We start from the raw sequence: 18,407 nt of genomic DNA on the forward strand, positions 1-18,407 counted from the left end.
CGATGTGGGGATCGATCCCATAACGCCGGGATCATGCCCTGAGCAGAAGGCAGAGGCTTAACGACTGAGCCACCCAGGCGCCCCTGGGTACTTCTCTTGATTCCAGTCACCACAAAGAAGCTAAGTCTCTCCCTCACCCTATGCCCCCCCTCACTACTTCCCTACAACAAGGCCACACAGAACAGAAGGGAAAGAGTGTACCAATGCCACAGCCCTGGGGCCTCATCCCCACCGCCCTTGTCTTACTAAACTGGGCCCCTGGAGGTGACTGAGCACCCCGAACAGTCTCAGGAAAGGGGAGCAAGGCAGGAGGGCTATAATGCCTCCAGAGCCATGGGAGTGGGTGCCCCCCTCCTCCATCTCGGCTCCGCAGGCACGCAGCGCCTCCTCAACCAGACCGCCCCCCCCCCACAGCTCTCCATCATGTGCGTCTCTCCTTCCCAGCTCCGACCCCTTCAACTAAACACGTTCTTTGCTCTTTGCACTTGCTCCCTGCCTCTTCTGCTAGCCGTCCCTCCTGCTTGCTCAAGCTGCTTGCCTGCCTGTGTGTCAGCCGGTGAGCCACACGGGGGGGAACTGCATTTGTCTGCTTGTTCGTTCATTCACCCATCCATCCAGTCAGGAGCGCTGATGGGGCATCTGCTACCTGCAGGTGCAATGCCCGCGGCGCCAGTAACAACGGCAAATAAGATACAGTCCTCGTCTTCACGGAGCAGTGGAAAATAAGAGGGCCGAAACAGTTCGTCTTATTTTTTTTAAGGTAAAAAATCATAGATGGTAATAATCCAAATGCAACAGAAAAGTTTAAAGTGAAAAATCTCCTCTTCTTCTATGAGCCCCGTCTGTCTCCCTAGAGGTGCTATTAACAGTTTCTCGTATATATTTACTGAAAAGAATGCACGCATACCGCACACATATGTCCTTTAAAGGATGTCTGCAAATGGGATCACGTTACACATGTACTCTTCTGCGACTTGCTTTCTCTTTCCTTATCAATATACTGATAGATCTTATTCTTTTAAATGACCATCCAGTATTCTACTGAATGGGTGCCCCATAATGTACTTAATCTGGTTCACAGAAGACCTCGTTTAGAACTTTGGAAGGTGGGGTGGGGAGTTGGGAAAGGTCTCTGAATTAGGGACGATGCAGCTCAAAGCCGAAGGACAGGATTAAACCAGGCAGGGATGGCCTTTGCAAAGGCGCTATGAGGTGAGAAGGAACTCGCAACACTGAAGAAACTGGAGGAAGGCCAGTGGGGTGGGCACACGGGCCCAAGGGAGAGTGGCATGGGGTGACGCAGGAGAGAGGGCGCCTGGTGGCAGGTGAGGAAGGCCCAGCATCAACCAGCCAGTAAACTATACAAGACCCCTTCCGGGGCACATCAGGGGAAAACCAATTTTGATGAAACATGGCAACACTGCAAAGGGAGGGACTATACATAAAGAAATAGTAATAATAAAAGCAGAATCAGGAAAATGTGAGTCCAACAGGTAGAATTCAGAGCTTTCTACTTTGGCTTTCCATTATACTTTAGTTAGGGCCACAGGGTCGACCTCACCTCCATGTGGGGGGTAGAGGAGGTGAAATCTGCCCTATGTCTGCCCCTTAGACGATAAACTAACTGAAGGCAGAGAGCACATCCTAGTCACTGTATTCCCAAGGACCAGCAAACCAAAGGACAGCTGAACAGAACTGAACCAACAGATTCCCCTCAAATCTGAAAGTCCCACGTGGCGAAGAGCCACATCCGTCTTCTCTGTATCGTTCCAGTTATGGTCTAAGTGCTACTGAGCCCTGAAGTTGCCTGAGTAGGATTCATTTTATAAACAACTAAACACAATCCTTGGAAACTTCCTGAATTTGATATCATAGCAAAGGTTTTGCCTCACTTGACAGCTGCAAGGCCTAGCTGGGAAGGGCCTGGGCATATACAAGAAACAATGGAGGAGTAGGCACAAAGTTGCGAGGGAGGAGTCATTCAAATTTGGTTTGTATGGACCACTGGGCTTCCATCCTGAGGCTGGGTCACACTGCTCTTCACCAACCTCCCCGTGTTTCTTTCTTCTTGGGATTTTGGGAGTGTCCCCCCCTCCCACCATATCACTCCACTTTCTGAAAGGCCCCAGTAAAGTTTTCTTAATACACAACAACAGGAGGAACTTACTTCAAAGACAGACTGCCAAATGGGAAACTCACTATGATACCAGAACGCTAGTCTGCCAACAGATCTGCCCCACAAACCGACTACCAGATGAAACCACAGAATGAAGGGTGCTCATATAAACAATAGAAACATGTGAGAACACCAGTAGGACTGATTACAACTGGTTTCAAAGATGTGAGAAGCTGCCATGTGCCCTGAAATACATTTGTTATGGATAATATCATCATACACGCACACTAAAAAGCTAACTACCCAGGAAAGTCCCGAGGGCTCCATTTCGGCCCGTGTCCTGACAATAAGAAGCCAGCCTGCCTCTTCCAATAAGGCAGGCTCCAGATCCCTGCGATGCATTGTGAGATAGCCTGCATTCAAACCCAGGTGTTGCTGGCCTGTTTTGGTACGACTGGAAGAGAAAGTGGTTTTTTGAGACCGGACTTAGCATGCAGAGTGTACCCTGAGCAGGACTTCGGCTCTTTACCTGGAGCATGTATCTAAGTTCTGCAGGAAGGAGAAAACAAAGGAGGCCCCCTAATCTGGACCCTGGGTCCCACAGGGAGCCCTGCCTCTCTGTGTCCCTTGAGGGACACTCTTTGCTGATTTCTTGGTTGGGGATTTCTGAATGGGATTTCCTGGTTGTATCCACAGGGGTTTCCTGAGAGCTACAGAAAGTCTCTTCTATACTCTAGCACTTTCTCACCTTGACACCCTAGTAAATGATACATGCAGTTGGCCTACTTGCCAGGTTCCTGCGGGTGCCTTCTGATGACATCTGTCCCTCTCACTTCCTCTGTTAACTGAGCTCCCCATGGCAAAGGCCCTGCACGGTTACATGCACTCTCTTCCCAGAGCTGCTTTCCCACGCAGTGCCCTTTCCCACTGCAGAGCACCCACGGGCTCTTAACGGCTCGCATCCACCATCCGTGGCCAAGTTCAATAACCAATCCACATGAAAGGAATCTGGACACACTGCTTAAGGACACCCCAATAAAAGTGGTCCACACAACCCCTAATTCTGTGCCCAAGTCAAAAGACCTCAGCAGAGCTTGAAAGCGAAACAATGTCCACGTTTTGGGGAGATGGCAACTTTAAACCAGAGATCATTATAATTTTTCTCTGCAGCTGCAAAACTTTGTTTTACTGAATGCTGTTACCTTCTGCATCACGTATGGGGAATTTTAAACAGGCAAATGGAAGAAGGTCTGATTGAAGATGAAGTTAAGTGAAAGAAATTGGTCTCATTTAGCACATGACAGGATTCATCTGTGTTCCCAAGTCCACTGAGGTGGCATCATGGGCGTTCCATATTCATGAGCTGCTGCGACACTGTGTCCCCTCATTTACAAAGAGCCGTGTTCAGCAAATTCTGTCCCTGTGGACACTCCGTGCATTTCATGGTCTTGTCAGAGAGACATCAAACGGTCCAGTAACCAAATACCAGAAAATGGCTTTAATTAGTGGATCTCAATCGTATAAATAATTTTTTTCTAAGTGAAAAAATGGAGAATTTTTGAAAAGGGAGAAGAAAAGGGGAAAGCAGTAGGCAACAGGCTTCAAACACCCGAAGGAACAAGAGAAAGAGACAGTCTCAGAGGAGCTCCTGAGTGCGCCTGGGCCCTGCAACTGTCGGTCCCATGCACTCCCCAAGTCAGGGTTCGAGGGGCAAAAACACGTCTGCAGGTCCCTGGCAGGTCTGCTCTGTGAAGACTTTTCCCTTGTGACTTCACCTGATCGAAGCCGGGTCCTGCCCGGACTTGCTACTGGCAGGGGAGGAGAGAGGCAGCGGACACAGGGGACAGGAGTCTGGAAACCAGATGCTGGCTACTAGACCCACACAACAAATGCTGAGAGACAGACACGGCAGAGCCACTGTCTGTCTACTCTGGGGCTGTGCAGGAGCAGTCCCCGAGGAAGCGTGTGGCAGAGCCGAAAGAAAAGATGCCCTGTCCTGAGGTGCGGCTTGGTGGTGGTGACGGGCGGGCGGGTGTTATCTGTGTCCTGCAGGTTGAAATGCCTCCATGCTCCTGCCAAACTGCATCTCTCTTAATGTTGCTGGGGAAGGAGATCACAGACCCGAAGAAGATCAAAACAGCTGACTGTTGCTCACGGCCCCCCAAGCCGTGGTGACTTTCCTGGCTGACGATGGTTTGACGACGAAGGTTGGGACTGACGTTAGTTTCTGGGCTCAGCCAGGCCTCCGCATGCTGTGGTTCTGGCTGGACCACGGGCAGAGAAGGGGCTTTGCTCAGAGTGGCAATCCAGCTCGTGGTATGTTATGGTGTGTGACAGACAGCCTGACCTCCTCATATGACCCCGAGAGGGATGTCAGCAAATCTCCAAAGAAGCCATGAACGCAACACCCTGGAATGAGATTTTCCGCATCTCCCCACCCAAGTGCACCGAGTGCTTACAAGAATCATTACCAGCCATGCAAACGGTCCTCAACCAGGATCAAGCCTTTGGAGCAATTCAAAGCTAGCGCTCGCGAGAGACCAACATGGCCCAACAAGGGTTCTCCATAGAGAAAGATCCCATTCAGCCCAGGAACCCGACACTGGGAGGACCCCAATGCCACCTGCCGAGGTGACCTCTAGGGAACATCACCCCACCAGTCACTGGCAGTTGAAGGAAACGAAGAACAATGAATAGGAATGCTCTCTCCCACTCTAATAGCTCTGGGAGCTTGCTGGTGGTTCCAGCTTTGATCTACACAGATGTGTTAAGGACAAGGAGGGGGAAAGGACTTTAAAAGTGACGAGGAAAAAGTGGCCGGGAGGAATGGAGACTGAGGAACTTTCCACTTTCTTCAATAAGGCCCAAGATGAGCAAGACAGCATTAACGTGACACGGAGCGCCTTCTCCGAGCCACCCGTGGAAGCACAGATGTTAGAAACCAGGCATATCTGATTCTATTTCATCCTCTTCGTGTTACACTGAAAAAAACAAGACAAACTACACTGCTTTTATTCTAAATCCTTAGGTTTTGTATTTTTCCTTATATATATTTATTAAAAAAATGCTACTTTGATCGGTGCCACCCGTGACACTCCCACATACGGAATGCTTCTGAGCGGTTCCCTCCGCGCGAGGCCACTGCTGGTGACAGCCAGCTGGTTTTGATCACAGCCATTCCGAATCGGATTTTCATAAGATAGATGAGGAGTCTTAGTGCTGCTCTCTCTCTTATCAGATGAGAAACAGAGGGGGAGGGGGAGAACGGGTCCTGAGGGAACAGCGCAACAATCAAGGGCTGCGTGGTTCTTTCTCTGTCCCTCCGCTGCTGCAATTTTCAAAGGCGTTTGCCTCGGGCACTTTTAAATGATGGTGTCTCAATTCTGTAATCATCTTTCAAGAGCTTTCTCTTAAAGGGTCTTTTAGGTAAACCTAGTCCGTCAACCACACTTATGGACTCAGGAATCACATTCCCAGTATGTGTCCTCCTGTGTGTGTATATATAGACGAACTCGCGCGTGCGGATGCGCGCGCGCGCACACACACACACACACACTCAACATCTGTGAACTTTTAGAAAGCTGGTAGAACCTAAAGCTAGAGAGGAAGATCTACCGCGTGGCCACATCAAGTTCTTTTGCTAGGTAAGAGAGTCCCCTGTTACCTTGCCCCTTGATTTTCACTTTACCTAATCCTTCTTTAGAAATGAATTTCCATGTGTGATATGTCTCAGAAGGAAAAGACTTCTCCAACTGACGGCTAAGAGGTGTGCTGAGTGCAACCTCTGAGCATAGACTGACCCTTCCCATCTCACCTAAGCGAACCTGGCTATCAGACTCAAGCTTAGTAATGCACCCTGGCCATCCGTCTGGGAGAACAGTCTCCCACTATCCCAGAGCACAACTTGCTGTGTTTTTGGTTCCAAAGACTATTTGGAACAACTCCACGACTGTCTTCTTACACACAGAGAACATGGTGCCTGTGTATACAGTCCCCTCTTTTGAAACAGGCATCCTAGAAAACTGAGCTTCTATTTCTTTCTAGTCCAATAAAACTCTAAGTCATCTACCAGCTCCCCCAGGGAGTGGTTCTCACCAAGCCGGGCCTGTCTGCTGTGTGCAGGGCCCGATTCCTTAATTCATCCACTCCCTTCACAACTGGGGGAAGTACCCGCGCCTCTCCCCGAATGCTGGAATGCTCCTCAGATGGTCTCACGAAACTAAATGGGATTAGTTCTGCCCTATCCTGAGCCTGTCTTCTGTATTCAACCGGATGGAACCCAGGGAGTTACAGAATAAATACCCTGATCTCTATAATGATTTCAGGAGATTTAGCTTTTACTTTGCCAGTGCTTAATGTTGAATGATTTATTATTAACCACATTCCTCCAAACTGATGATAGCATGACAGAATGCTGACGGAGCTGTGTGTGTGTGTGTGTGTGTGTTCCTGGAGGAAGGTGACTACAACCTGCCTCATTTAAACACATGTGCACACACGGCACCAGGCTTTCCTTTGCATTCCCCTTTCTGTCTCTTCAGATGGGGATGGGCAAGTAAGCTGCACACGTGAACAAAGGAAATGGAACCCAGAAAGGTCATTGTCAACCATGTTTCAGGGAAAGACATTCGTGATGATACATTTGGAATGCCTGGCATGACTAGAGATTTCAAGGCACCGCTAGGGGCATAAAACACTGGGTCCCGGCTCCGCCAACAGAGCAAGATGTCTGGTCAAGACGCTGGGCTATGCCTTGCAGCTGGACGGTGGCTAAGGTAGAACATGACTGAGTTGACAAAGCAAAAGTAAAATCTGCTCAAAGCTCAACTCAGTTCTCAACCCCCCTCCTGGCGTTCGTTCGGCCTTTTGGGGAGGCCAGAAGAATGCAGCCAAGCCGGTCTCTCCCACATTTGCTGAGTCAAGTAATTCTAAACATCTCTCCTTCCCATCAACTCCTAGACACCTACTCTCATGGTGTGTATTTTGCTTAGGGTAGGGTCACGGGACTTTGAATCACCTCCTACAAAAAGAAAATAAGTAAAAACAACTGCTCTGGCTGCATTGGAGAAATTTCTGGCAAGTAGGTCACCTCCCTGGTGTCTCCCTAACTCTGGGGACCAGCACTGGCCACACCCATATTAGAGAATAGAAAAGTCAGCCGGGCCGCCTCAAGAGAACTTCGGCAATTACTTGTCAACCCTGATCCCAAGCCTCCTTATCATCAAATAAGGTCTATTCTATCTCTGTGACAATCTTATTCTGGGGTGTCCATTAGAATGTATCTCATAATGTATTAAAAAAACATTTAAAAACCACCCTTTCTGTCACATTTGCTCACAGCAGTGTCTTCCCAGATATTCCAGCCAGTTACGGCCTACAGAAAGGCCACACCAGATCTTTAGTTTAGAATGATTGTAATAAGAATTCATTTCCTACAGTGGCATTAACCTGCACGGATCCCACCTGTGGCTCCGGCTGGGGCTCTCGTGTGCACATCTCTAGGTGTCCGTCCGTCTCCTCTGCTATGCCTCGAAGGGGCAGGCTGATGGGAGAGCTGAAGCATAGCCCTTCAGGCCCAGGGGAATGCCTGTGGGGCCTTGGTTCCCACAAACTTCCCAAACTGCCGGTCCTCACGCAGCTCCCCACACCAGCTCAGTGGAACTCCTTCCTCGAGCCCTAAACTAGGCCCTCCTCTCTGGAAGACTCAGCAGAGGCCCCAGAAATCATTCTAGCAGCCATCTTGATGGATTTGCTAGAAGGCGAAGCAGAACAAGAAACAGAGGAATGGTCAAACCTGAAGATTCGGACTCATGTCACAGAGCTTTCCGGGCCTGGTCTCTTTGGCTTCTGCCTGGCAGCCGGGGGACGCCTGCAGGTGAGACCTGACAGTGAGAGCACTGGCAGAGCCGAGTACAGGGGCCGGCAGGCCGGCTTGAGAACGGGGGTGGGAGAGGATCTGCCACAGGGTGGGGCTAGAGAAATGAGGGGAGACTAGCTTCCTCCATCAGCGGGGTTGAAGCCCCCCCCCCCCCCCCCGATGCTTTAACGACAACGAGGAGGGCCGTGACAGCAGAGTGCTGGGGAGTCACAAGGACGTCCACCAGCTGCACCACCAACTAGCGGTCATGTGCTAGGGCAGCCTGCGCTGCCTTGTAAGAACCAACAGCTCAATTTTTAGGAACATTGCATGCAGGCTGTTAAACATAAGCATCATTAATGGCTAAGTTAAATACCTTATAGCTAGATAAATTCTATTAAAAATAAAGGCATTAAATAGTTGAAACTCAGCACTTGCTAATTTTTACATTTCACTTGATCCATGCTCTTGCAACTCTTTACCTCGCATGTGCCTGTAAGGCAGAAATCTGATATACTGGTGTGTGCTCCGGCCAGCTCTTCCTGGCGCTGTGGTCAGTGATGTCCTGGTTGGGAGCCCCAAATCAGCTGCTGGTGAGGTTATTTACACCACAGACATTGGCAAACACGACCAACGAGGACTCGTTTCCCCTGGAGAGCCGGTTGTTAAAGATTCACCAGCATATCACGCTTCTTAGCCATGTGACTTCTGTGAGTGACTTCACTTCACAAGGCTTCAATTTCCTCCTTTGTACAGGGGTGATAATCACAGGGTCTCCTCCGGGAACTGCTGGGAGGGTTACTGCAGGTAAAGCAGCGCAGGGGCCTGGCTCACAATGAACACGATCATTCATTGTCAATACCGTTTCCTACAAGAATGACTTCTTTCTCAAGTTTGTTACCCAGTATCTTGTAAGCAGAACAAAGCACAGACACAAGAGACAGGACAGTTAACCCCTGTACCAGTGAGTCTCACCCCACCCCACCCCACTCCTGTGCTGGATATGGACAGCTAAAGGAGCTCCTGCTCGTTTATCTGTCGGGGAAGGGTGGGGAGGCATGGGTTTAGAAAGACCTCAGCATCCACTCCTAGTGACTCTGAACTTAGAAAAAAACAAATTTTTCTTTCTTTCTTTCTTTCTTTCTTTCTTTCTTTCTTTCTTTCTTTCTTTCTTTCTTCCTCCCTCCCTCCCTCCCTCCCTCTCTCTCTCTCTCTCTCTCTTTCTTTCTTTCTTTCTTTTTTTAAAGTAGGCTCCATCCGCAGTGTAGAGCCCGACACGGGGCTTGAGCTCACGACCCTGAGATCAAGACCTGAACAGAGGTCAAGTCAGACGCTGAACCAATTGAGCCACCCAGATACCCCAAAACAAATTGACTTTAAGGAACATTATTTAATCAAAAAAATCAGTGCTGGTTAGAATAGTTTAAAAAGATTAGGGAGGCAAAGGAACTAGGTTTGGGGATTATCTAAGAAGTCCCGTATGCTGAATGCCGACATAATGGAACGTTCTTACGAAGCAAGAGAAAGGAACTGAGATGTCAGGGTTCCAATTTATCTGTACTTAAAGAATTCTTTCCACTTTCTCTTTCTCCCTGTTAAAGCTGTTTAGGCTCAGAGCGAGTCTGCTGTTTGCAGGAAAGGGGAGGGAGGGCATAGTGGCAAGATTAAGCACAGAGTGAAAAAGAGCCCTAAAGAGAGTTACAAAGCGCAGAGCCAGTGATGACCAGGGAGAGGGGAAGACAGGGGTGGGGGAGCGACAGCCCTCTACTGATGGCATTTCTCTAATTCCACTGACAGTCCGGCATCTCGCATCTCATCCAGCCTCATTGCTTGGCTGTGTTCAGCCACTTTTACCTATTTTCCCTGTTGACATGGAGAGAAAATTGAGCAATTACCCTTAAACTCAGAGCTCTCAGATCATCCAGATTGCTACACTTACAGAATTAAGTCCCCAACTGCCCCTGGCTAGAAGTGGCTCAACTCAGCCAGTCCTTTAGGAATTAAACACTTTTTGGCTGGCCATAAGGATTTATTATTCCTAAGGTTTTGAGGTATTCGATTCTGTCAAAACTGGGCCTGAGCTGCAAAGTATACAGTCCTCTCCAGGGGGGAAGAGATGCCCAGGAGATGCCCAGGAGGTGCCAGGAAGAGACAGCGAGCATTGCACCGACGGTTCTGCGGCACGCCAAAACACAACAGTTAAATGCCAACGGTTAAATGCAAGAAAGATCTAATGACTTTTTTCCCTTTTTTTTTCTCCTGTTTTCAGAAACTTTCCACTTTTGAAAGACATCTTTGGGGCTCACAGGTTCTTTCCTAACTTGAGCTTCACTCTGAGACAAACTATTTGATGGGTGAGTCCGTATCTCACTATATTTTTAGAAGCTTCTCAACCTGAATATTATTCACCTTTTTTAAAGACAAGGAAGCGCTCGTCTCCCATTTGTGTGCTTCTCAAAGCTCGTCTCGAAGCTTCGCATTCTATCCAGGGTTCACTTTCTGAGAGCTGGATTTTAGAGCTGGAAGAGACCACACAGGACTGGAAACACTCCTGGAGTTGGAGAGGTGACAAGACTTTGCACCTGCTTGCACCTGCTGTCTCCTCTACCAGGGTCACCTCCCCCTCTCCTGGCAACTTCACTCCCCCTCAGGTTGAGGTGTAAAAACCACCGCTAGAGTGGCCTTCCCTCATCACCCGATCCAAGTCCGGTCTCCACACTATTCTCTCTCAGAGCGCCTGCGCCCTGCCTCCAGTGGGCTCAATCACTCCTTGTCCTTCCTTCTTTAGTGGCGTGACCATTTGTTTAGTCCCCATGTCCCCCACCAGGCTGTAAGCAGTATGAGGGCAAAGACTACGAACATTTTCTTCAACATCATATCCTCAGCACCCAGCCCTAAGCATCACATAGTAGGTATTTAACAAATGGTGGTGAAATGAATGAATGAATGGATGCATCCATTCATTGGTTTGCCCAAAGTCACTCGTAGAGGCTGCGTTCAATCCTATTCCAGATCTGATGCTCTCTCTTCTAACACTATACAACCTTCCATGACAGAAGAAGTCTGAAGGCCTTAGTGTCAACCAGAAACTTGATTTCAAGAACAGGGATGGGTAATTGTGCCAATAAAGGATGGTCGTCTAAGGAGGAAAGATGAGTGTGGCCATCCAACAATTTTGGAACCCTGCAGTACATTTGGGGGCTCTGGCTGTCCATCATTCTCGGCTATTCTAATCATGACTCCCAACGTCCCCGAAGCATCGTGTCAACTCAGGCCGTCAGCGATTCCACCTAGAATTAGCAAATCAGATGACTGGTGATCTCTAAACTCCATGAAAGGCAGTTTATGTGGGACGCTTACTATCTGTAGCTGAGAATGGACCAGAACCAAGGCTTCACTCCGTGGAACCAGCTTCTCCTACAGTTACCATAAATTCCCTGTTCATTCTCCACGTGGAGTCTCTCCTCCTGCCAGGCTTCACCTGGAAGGCCGTTCACATTCTTCTTCACCTGACAAAATGCTGCCTGACCGTCAGGACCCACCGCTCATTCTTCTTTCCTCCTGAAGTGCCCTCAGCCCACAGGGATCTCTTTGACGCCTGAACTGTGGCCCTTACTAATGTAAATCACGAACACAGCAACCGCCACTGGTTGCCTTTGTCATCCGTTATACTGCTGTCTTAGCTCCTTGACTCCTTAATGCTTCTCATCTCTATGCTCTGTCTCCCCAGCAACGTCGTGTTCCTTCAGAGCACAGCCCTATAAAGCCTTATGGAGCATTCGCAGATCGCTTCCCAAAGGCCTCATCCAACTTGTAGCTATTTTGTACTGCTTATGAACGGATTTTACAAATTCATTTTTTGAAATATGACTGTGAAAACTTTTAGGCGGCACCATCTCCTCTCTAGGTTTACCGCAGGCCCCACCGTTCTTTACTGTCTCACGCTTCTGTGGTTTCAAGTGCATGTGGTATTTACCCAGCCCCTCAAGTTGTGTGAGCTTGTGGCCTGCCATGGCCTTGCAAACAGTCCCACGGAGTACACTCTAGTTAACCAACAGACTCCAAAACCACCTCCAAACGTCAGTCACTCCCATGTCTCCTTCTAAAAACACCCCTTATTCTAAAAGCATTTTCCTTCTTCTGTTTTTCTGTTCTCTTCCCTTGGAAGCCTGAGACATCGATGGAGGGGAGGAAGTGCTTCTTTTCTCTCTCTGGGCATCTTCCCCAGGGAAGAAGGAGAATAAATGCCAAGAGTGAAGCTTGGGAGGCTGAATGCTGAGAAACAGATCTGAGAGACATGGCTCCTGAAATTTCCTATACAAGATAGGGAGGGAAAGGAGGGGCATTTCTCACGACATCAGCATCTCTCGGAGGACCAGGGCTGTCTTACTTGCCACTATCTCCAGCATCTGGAGCAGTCGTGGCCACAGTGGGCACTGTCAGAACACCTGCTGGCTTTCTTCAATAAAATCTAACCTCTAAGACTAGAAAGAGACCACCTGCCTGGAGGGGGCCCTAGTCCTTGGATTCTCATTTCTATTCCCCAAGATACATTCTCCTATAGGATTGCTTGCTGATCACCACCCCTACCAAGTATAGGGAAACTAATGGCCCCTTCCCAGGGGACAGTGCTCCTCGCATTGACAACCTCGAAGAACCTGGGTGTGATTTTATTAAGGGCACCAGTAGGTTCCCTCACAGGCCCCCAAAGATCTGCTTAATGTCATCGCTGAATGAGCCTCCGTGGATGATTCAAGGCAATCATTCACAAAGCGTCCCCACCCACTGGTTATTCTAAGTTCAAAGGAGCAGCCTTCACTAGCCAACCAAGTAATTCTCTGAGCAAAGATAGTTCTAGAAACTAGTTATATGTAACATATGATTCCTACCACATAATGGATTCTAAACATTCATGTATAGTGAAATGGACGAAGTCGAGCGTGAAGTGTAACATATGAACTGATTTTCCATTAAAGGACTCAGGCATAACTGCATGGAAAACAGATTTATGCCGGGGAAGAGGCATCCCTCCTAGAAGGTAAAATCAAGTGCACTCTGACAAGAAAGGGTTTTACGCATCAAACCTCCAGAGCCAAAATAAAGGCCAAATCACTAATTTCACACTTCAAGTTTATGAAGGGGAAAAAAATACTAGAGGTATTCTCTGAAAATAGATATCTTTCTTCTCTCCTTCCTTAATGGAATTGTATTAAGCATCCTATCAATCATGCTAGGCACTCTATATTATAAACGTGAGAGCTGACATTAACACAACCCACCTGTGGAAGGGGATGCCAACATAGCTGAGGGCCATACCATCTGTTACAGCCCAGGGGCCAAGCGCAGGGACTCCGGGGGCAAGATCTGTATTCAAATCCTGGTGCTGGGCTGTGGCATCGGTGGTGAGCAGAGGTGCCTTCCAAGTGTCGTCACCTATCGTGTGACCTTCGGCAAGGTTATTTTTCTTTGCCTTTGTCTGCTCATCTTTCAAATGGGGATAAGGAATAACCCAAATGTCCAATACCAGGTGAATACATAACCAAAATGTGGTATGTCCATACACCGGACTGTTACTCATCAATAAACGGAACAGGCCAACGACATATACAACAACCTGGATAAACTCAAAATCATTACAACGAGGGAAAAAAGCCAGACACAAAAGCATATGCACATACAATTCAACTTACATAAAGCTCCAGAAAATGCAAAGCACCACACAGAGACTATAAAACGAATCCGTAGTTGCCTGGAGACAGGGGCAGGGAAGGACGGACTGGAAAGGGGCAGGAGAAATTTTGGAGGGGGTGATGGAAATGTTCTGTATATTGACTGTGACGGTGGTTTCACCGGGCATATACATCTGTCAAAACTCAAATGCTGTACTTTAAATGGATTCAGTTTATCATATATAAATTAGACTCAATAAAGTTGATTTTTAAAAACTTTTCCATAGGTTTGTTTTGAGAACTAAGCGAGTTTGGTGATGAGTGGTGATGGCAGTGATGTTGGTGGGTGTGTAGGATGAGGCAGAGTGGTCTCTTACGAGTCAGAAGATCAGAGTTCCTGAGTCCTGCTATTTTGTATAATGATCTCGAAGCTTCGATGCTTGTAACATGGCCAATGATGGGCTTGCATAAGATGGCCGGCAGAGTCGCCACCAGAACAGCCAGCAGAACCTTCTGCTAACACGCATTTAGACTTTGCTGGAACATTTAACAGTTACTCCTTGAAACGTAGCATTTTCACACATTGAAAAAAAAATGGAAAAAGGATTTCAGAAGTCTGTTGAAGGGAGTTAGAAAGGGGTTCAAGGTAAGGTGGGGAGGCCTGGAGAAGATACCAGCTGAGCAAACCAATTTAATGAGCACTCAGAGCGGGCAGCATCACCATTTCCCTGCACCTAACAGCTTTGTCGATGTCCAGCGGGGCCCCTGCCTCCTTGAGTCCTTTGCCACATCCTCCTGAATGGTCACCCTGCCGTCCCAGGCAACCCATGGCTGGAGCAACAGTCTGGGAGGACGGGCCGATCAAAAGTGTAGCCAGCAGCCAGCAATCACTGAGCCACCACAGTTCAGCCCTGGCACCAGCATCCCAGGGACGTGTGCGGGGAAAGAGACTTGGGGAACAGGAGCGCAGGAGACCTTATTTCACAGGGTCACTGGGAATTATTAGTGGGTCGACGGGTTCGGCGGCTACAAGGAGTTTAGTGAGTAGAGCTAAGGAGGAAGATCTGGTAAAGAGGAATGAGCTTGTCAATAAGAGGGAACAGAGAAGCAAAGACGAGTGCTGGAAAATGATGAAGCTGTGCTCACGAGCTCTTACTAAATCTCAGAGTGGAGGCCCAGCTCCTGACCTCCCGTGCCTATCTTTCTACCTGAAAACCCCGCTGGAATGAGATGAGGCAGAAGTAGCTTTTCACCATTCCTGTCCTCTCCTGTGCTCAATCCTGACTTTGGAGGCACGACAGCAGGCTTGACAAGCTCTGCTGTGCGGAATATTCATCCAGGGAGTGTAAGTAAATTAATACAGATCTCTGGGCCCCAACTCCAGCTTCGGATTGCGGGTGGCTGGGGGTCTATGTTTCCACCACCATCCCAGCACATCTCGCATGTTGCGCACGCCCCCAGTCCTGTGGGGCAGCTAACGTACAGGTCGTGAGCTAAGCTTTCCAGATTTAACGTTCCCCTTTGCTTTGTGGTCACATGCAAACGTTAGCTACTGAAAGCTTTGGGGTGCCAACTCCAGTCATGACGCAACAACTGGCACTGGACACCTGCTGGGCACAATTAGGGTACTGGAAATAACAGAAGAAACAGCTATGTGCAGACAGTGGACAATAGGCAGCGCAGGACGGGGATCCCTGAGAGAAGGGAAATGAAGTGAGCCTTACCGTCTGCCCTGGCTTTCTGCTTAGATGTATACTTCCTGGACTCTGGCCAAGGAGGGGGAACCCCTAGTGGAGCACGGAGATCGCACTGGGTTGAAGAGGCAGAGGTCAAGGTGTAGGTGGGCTAAGGTGGCTGGAATTTGAGAAGCAGAGGATGAGAGAGGCACTAGGTGGCAGAAGGGTGCAGAAACTGACATAAACTGCATTTTTTTTTTAAAGCACGTGCAGAGGGACAGAGAGAATTTCAAGCAGGCTCCATGCCCAGTGCAGAGCCCAATGCAGGGCTCGATCTCACGATTCTGAGATCATGACCTGAGCTGAAATCACGAGTTGGGCGCTTAACCAGCTGAGTGACCCAGGCACCCCTAGATTGACTGCATTCTAAGCTGTGTGTATATAGGGCCAAAGTCCACATGGCTGGGCAAAGAATTACTACCAAGAAGGCGTGAGGTGAACCAACCCCACAGTTTATAAACTGGAAGAGGCTCAGCTCCCCTCGGGCAGAGCGGAGAGGCCTTGTTGAACCACCAGGCAGGGACACCTGAGTATCTTAATGTGTACGGTTAACTCTGGATTTGCCCTAATAAGGCTTAAAAACAATTCTCAAAATGAGCAGGTTGACCAACAAATACAGTAACTGCCGACTACAGCAGATGCACCGGTCTTTAAAGAAAGACAACAAGATCCAGACACTCGGCATAGGAACGTTCACAATGACCAGCATCCAATCAAAACCTACTAATCCTGTGAAGAAGCAGAAAAAACAGAACTTGTAACCAGAAGAAAAACCAGTCGGTAGAGACACAGGAAATGGAGAGATGACAGAATTAGCAGAAAAGGCCTTTATAGCAGCAACTATAAAGGTTACACCATCACGAATGAAGCAAAACATGATCGAAATAAGGAGACGAATGGAAGACGCAGAACTGAATGGAGCTTCTAGAGTGGAAAAATCCAGTCTCTGAAAGAACAAATTCACTGAGCGGTCTTAGTGGCAGATGAGACTTTGTAGAAGAAAAGAGCATTTATACGGCAGAAACTATCCACACTGGAGCAGAGTTTACAGTGAACTGGAAAACCCTCACTTAACCTCTCTGTGCTTTAGTTTCCTCAACTGTAGAAGGGGGACCACAGTACCATCTCATGGGGTTGTTGTGGTGATTAAATGCTTTAATACATACAAACTGGTAGGACAGTACATAAAGTGTCTGGTATATAATAAACACCTAATAGATATTAGCTAGTGCTGCTGTTGTTATAGGGAGTTTTGCCCAGGAAGCCTTGGGAGCACAGGGAAGAAACATCTGAGTCGGAGAGGGAGTGGGGTGGGAAGGGAAGACATTTCAGAGGAGGACGTGCTTCAGCAGAGTCGTGAAGGACAAGCAGGGCTGGGGGACAGCCACGGGGGTGAGGTCCTCCAGGCAGAGGCAGCCCTCAGCAAGGCACGGAGATGAGATGGGATGGGGCCACTGCCTCCCAGGAAGGCTGCCCCAAACAGTGCCTTAGCTGCGGCCCAGGAAAGGCTCTGGGGGCCAGGGAGCCTCTCCGGAAGGCTTTTTGATTTCCTCCAAACACATCTTACCTCCTCCGTCATCCGATCCATCCAAGCTCTGCTGTCTGAGGCGGTGACTGCCCCCAAAAAGAAGGAAAGGAAAGGAAATAAATCTCACACGAAGAAAGAAACCATCCAGATTATTCTTCTATCTTTCCTTCTCCCAGATGAGGTCTCTGGACCCACTTTCCTCCATCAACTTGGTCAAACCTAATTAGGCACCTGGGTCTGCCACATACGGTTGCACAATCCGTGCGGTGCACCATTCCACAGATTATGATACGGATGCTCCTCTCACCCCTGGAGGGGTGAAATTCAGTGGCCCTGCCTTTACATTCTACCTTTACCTAGAAACTTTTTTCCTTTCTAAGTCTTAGAAGAAGGCTAGGTTTAGAAGCTGGTGTTGTTTCTGCCCAACTGAATCAATAAAGAACCCATGGGTCAGCACTCTGATACCTGGACATACAGTTCTAAAAACCACAGGGTGGGAGAAGGACGTGGACATTAACACCAGGGGCCAGACCGTCGGCTAAGGAAACAGCATTAACTGAACCCTGGATTCAGTGTGCATCCAGGCCCAGATGAGAGCCAGATTCATTCTATTTTCTAATGCTGAGTCCAACAAAGGCTGAACAGAAAACGACCACCAAGACTGCACTGCTAGCAAAGGTCACCAAAGGATGCCATAAGAATGCCGGAAACATACTCTTCTACTTCTTCAGAAGCCCTCCTTCCTGACCTGAAAAAAAAAGAAAAACAAGGCTCATGAGAACCTACTAGTCTCGTGCTTTGGCGGGGTACGTTGGAGAGGGGGTTTCAAAAGTGAGGGCAAATTAGCATATTCCAAGTGCTTTACTGATCTGGAATTCTCTTTCTAGACCAAGGCCCCGTAATGCCAGCATGAGAGAATTACAGATATCATAAGCCTTCTTATAGCCTTATTTCACTATAACTCCAACTTAAATCGTTGAGTTTGAGCACAGATTGGGAAGTTCAGAACTCAAATGGATATAGATGATACAGTGCCCTCCTTTCAACAATTAACGGACCAATTCATAGAGCACTTTCTCAGGATTGAGGCCTTGGGTCTTTCTTGGAGCTTTTGTTGTTAGCATGTGCGGCTTCCCAGTAGTAAAAAGAGATGAGCTGAGCCTTCCTGCAGCCTCCCCTGGAAGGACCAGAAGACCCCACGAGCGATGTTGGGCAGGGAGTACCCTTCAGGCGTTCCATGAGAATGGGAAGCCTAATTATATACAGACACTTATCTAAGGCCATGGTTCTCAATCTTCAATGTGCGTAAGAACCATATGGGAAGCTTGGCAGACATGCAGATCGCTGGACCTGAGAGAGAGCTTTCTGGATCAGCTGGTCTGGGGGAAAGGGAGTCCGGGAATAGGCATTTTAAACAAATCCCTAGGTAATCCTAACGTAACGTGGTCACTACTGACTTTCTGAGAAACACAGATCTAAAGTCTTCTAAATGAGACTGACC

General features: G+C 48.4%; 1 protein-coding gene across 5 annotated transcripts in view; it reads right to left on the reverse strand.

Moving 5' to 3' along the window:
- The window catches only part of IFT43 (intraflagellar transport 43), a 79,404-nt gene that overhangs the window by 5,049 nt on the left and 55,948 nt on the right, over positions 1–18,407 (reverse strand). For all 5 annotated transcript variants that reach the window (XM_057318573.1, XM_044391306.3, XM_026519451.4 and 2 more), the window contains 2 exons: positions 17,622–17,654; positions 16,946–16,992 (listed from right to left, as the gene is read on the reverse strand). In XM_057318573.1, coding sequence (XP_057174556.1) covers positions 16,946–16,992; positions 17,622–17,654 — 80 coding nt within the window. The remainder of the gene's footprint in view (positions 1–16,945; positions 16,993–17,621; positions 17,655–18,407) is intronic.

The sequence above is a fragment of the Ursus arctos genome, unplaced genomic scaffold, assembly GCF_023065955.2.
Source record: "Ursus arctos isolate Adak ecotype North America unplaced genomic scaffold, UrsArc2.0 scaffold_25, whole genome shotgun sequence".
In the NCBI taxonomy this organism is placed as follows: domain Eukaryota; kingdom Metazoa; phylum Chordata; class Mammalia; order Carnivora; family Ursidae; genus Ursus; species Ursus arctos.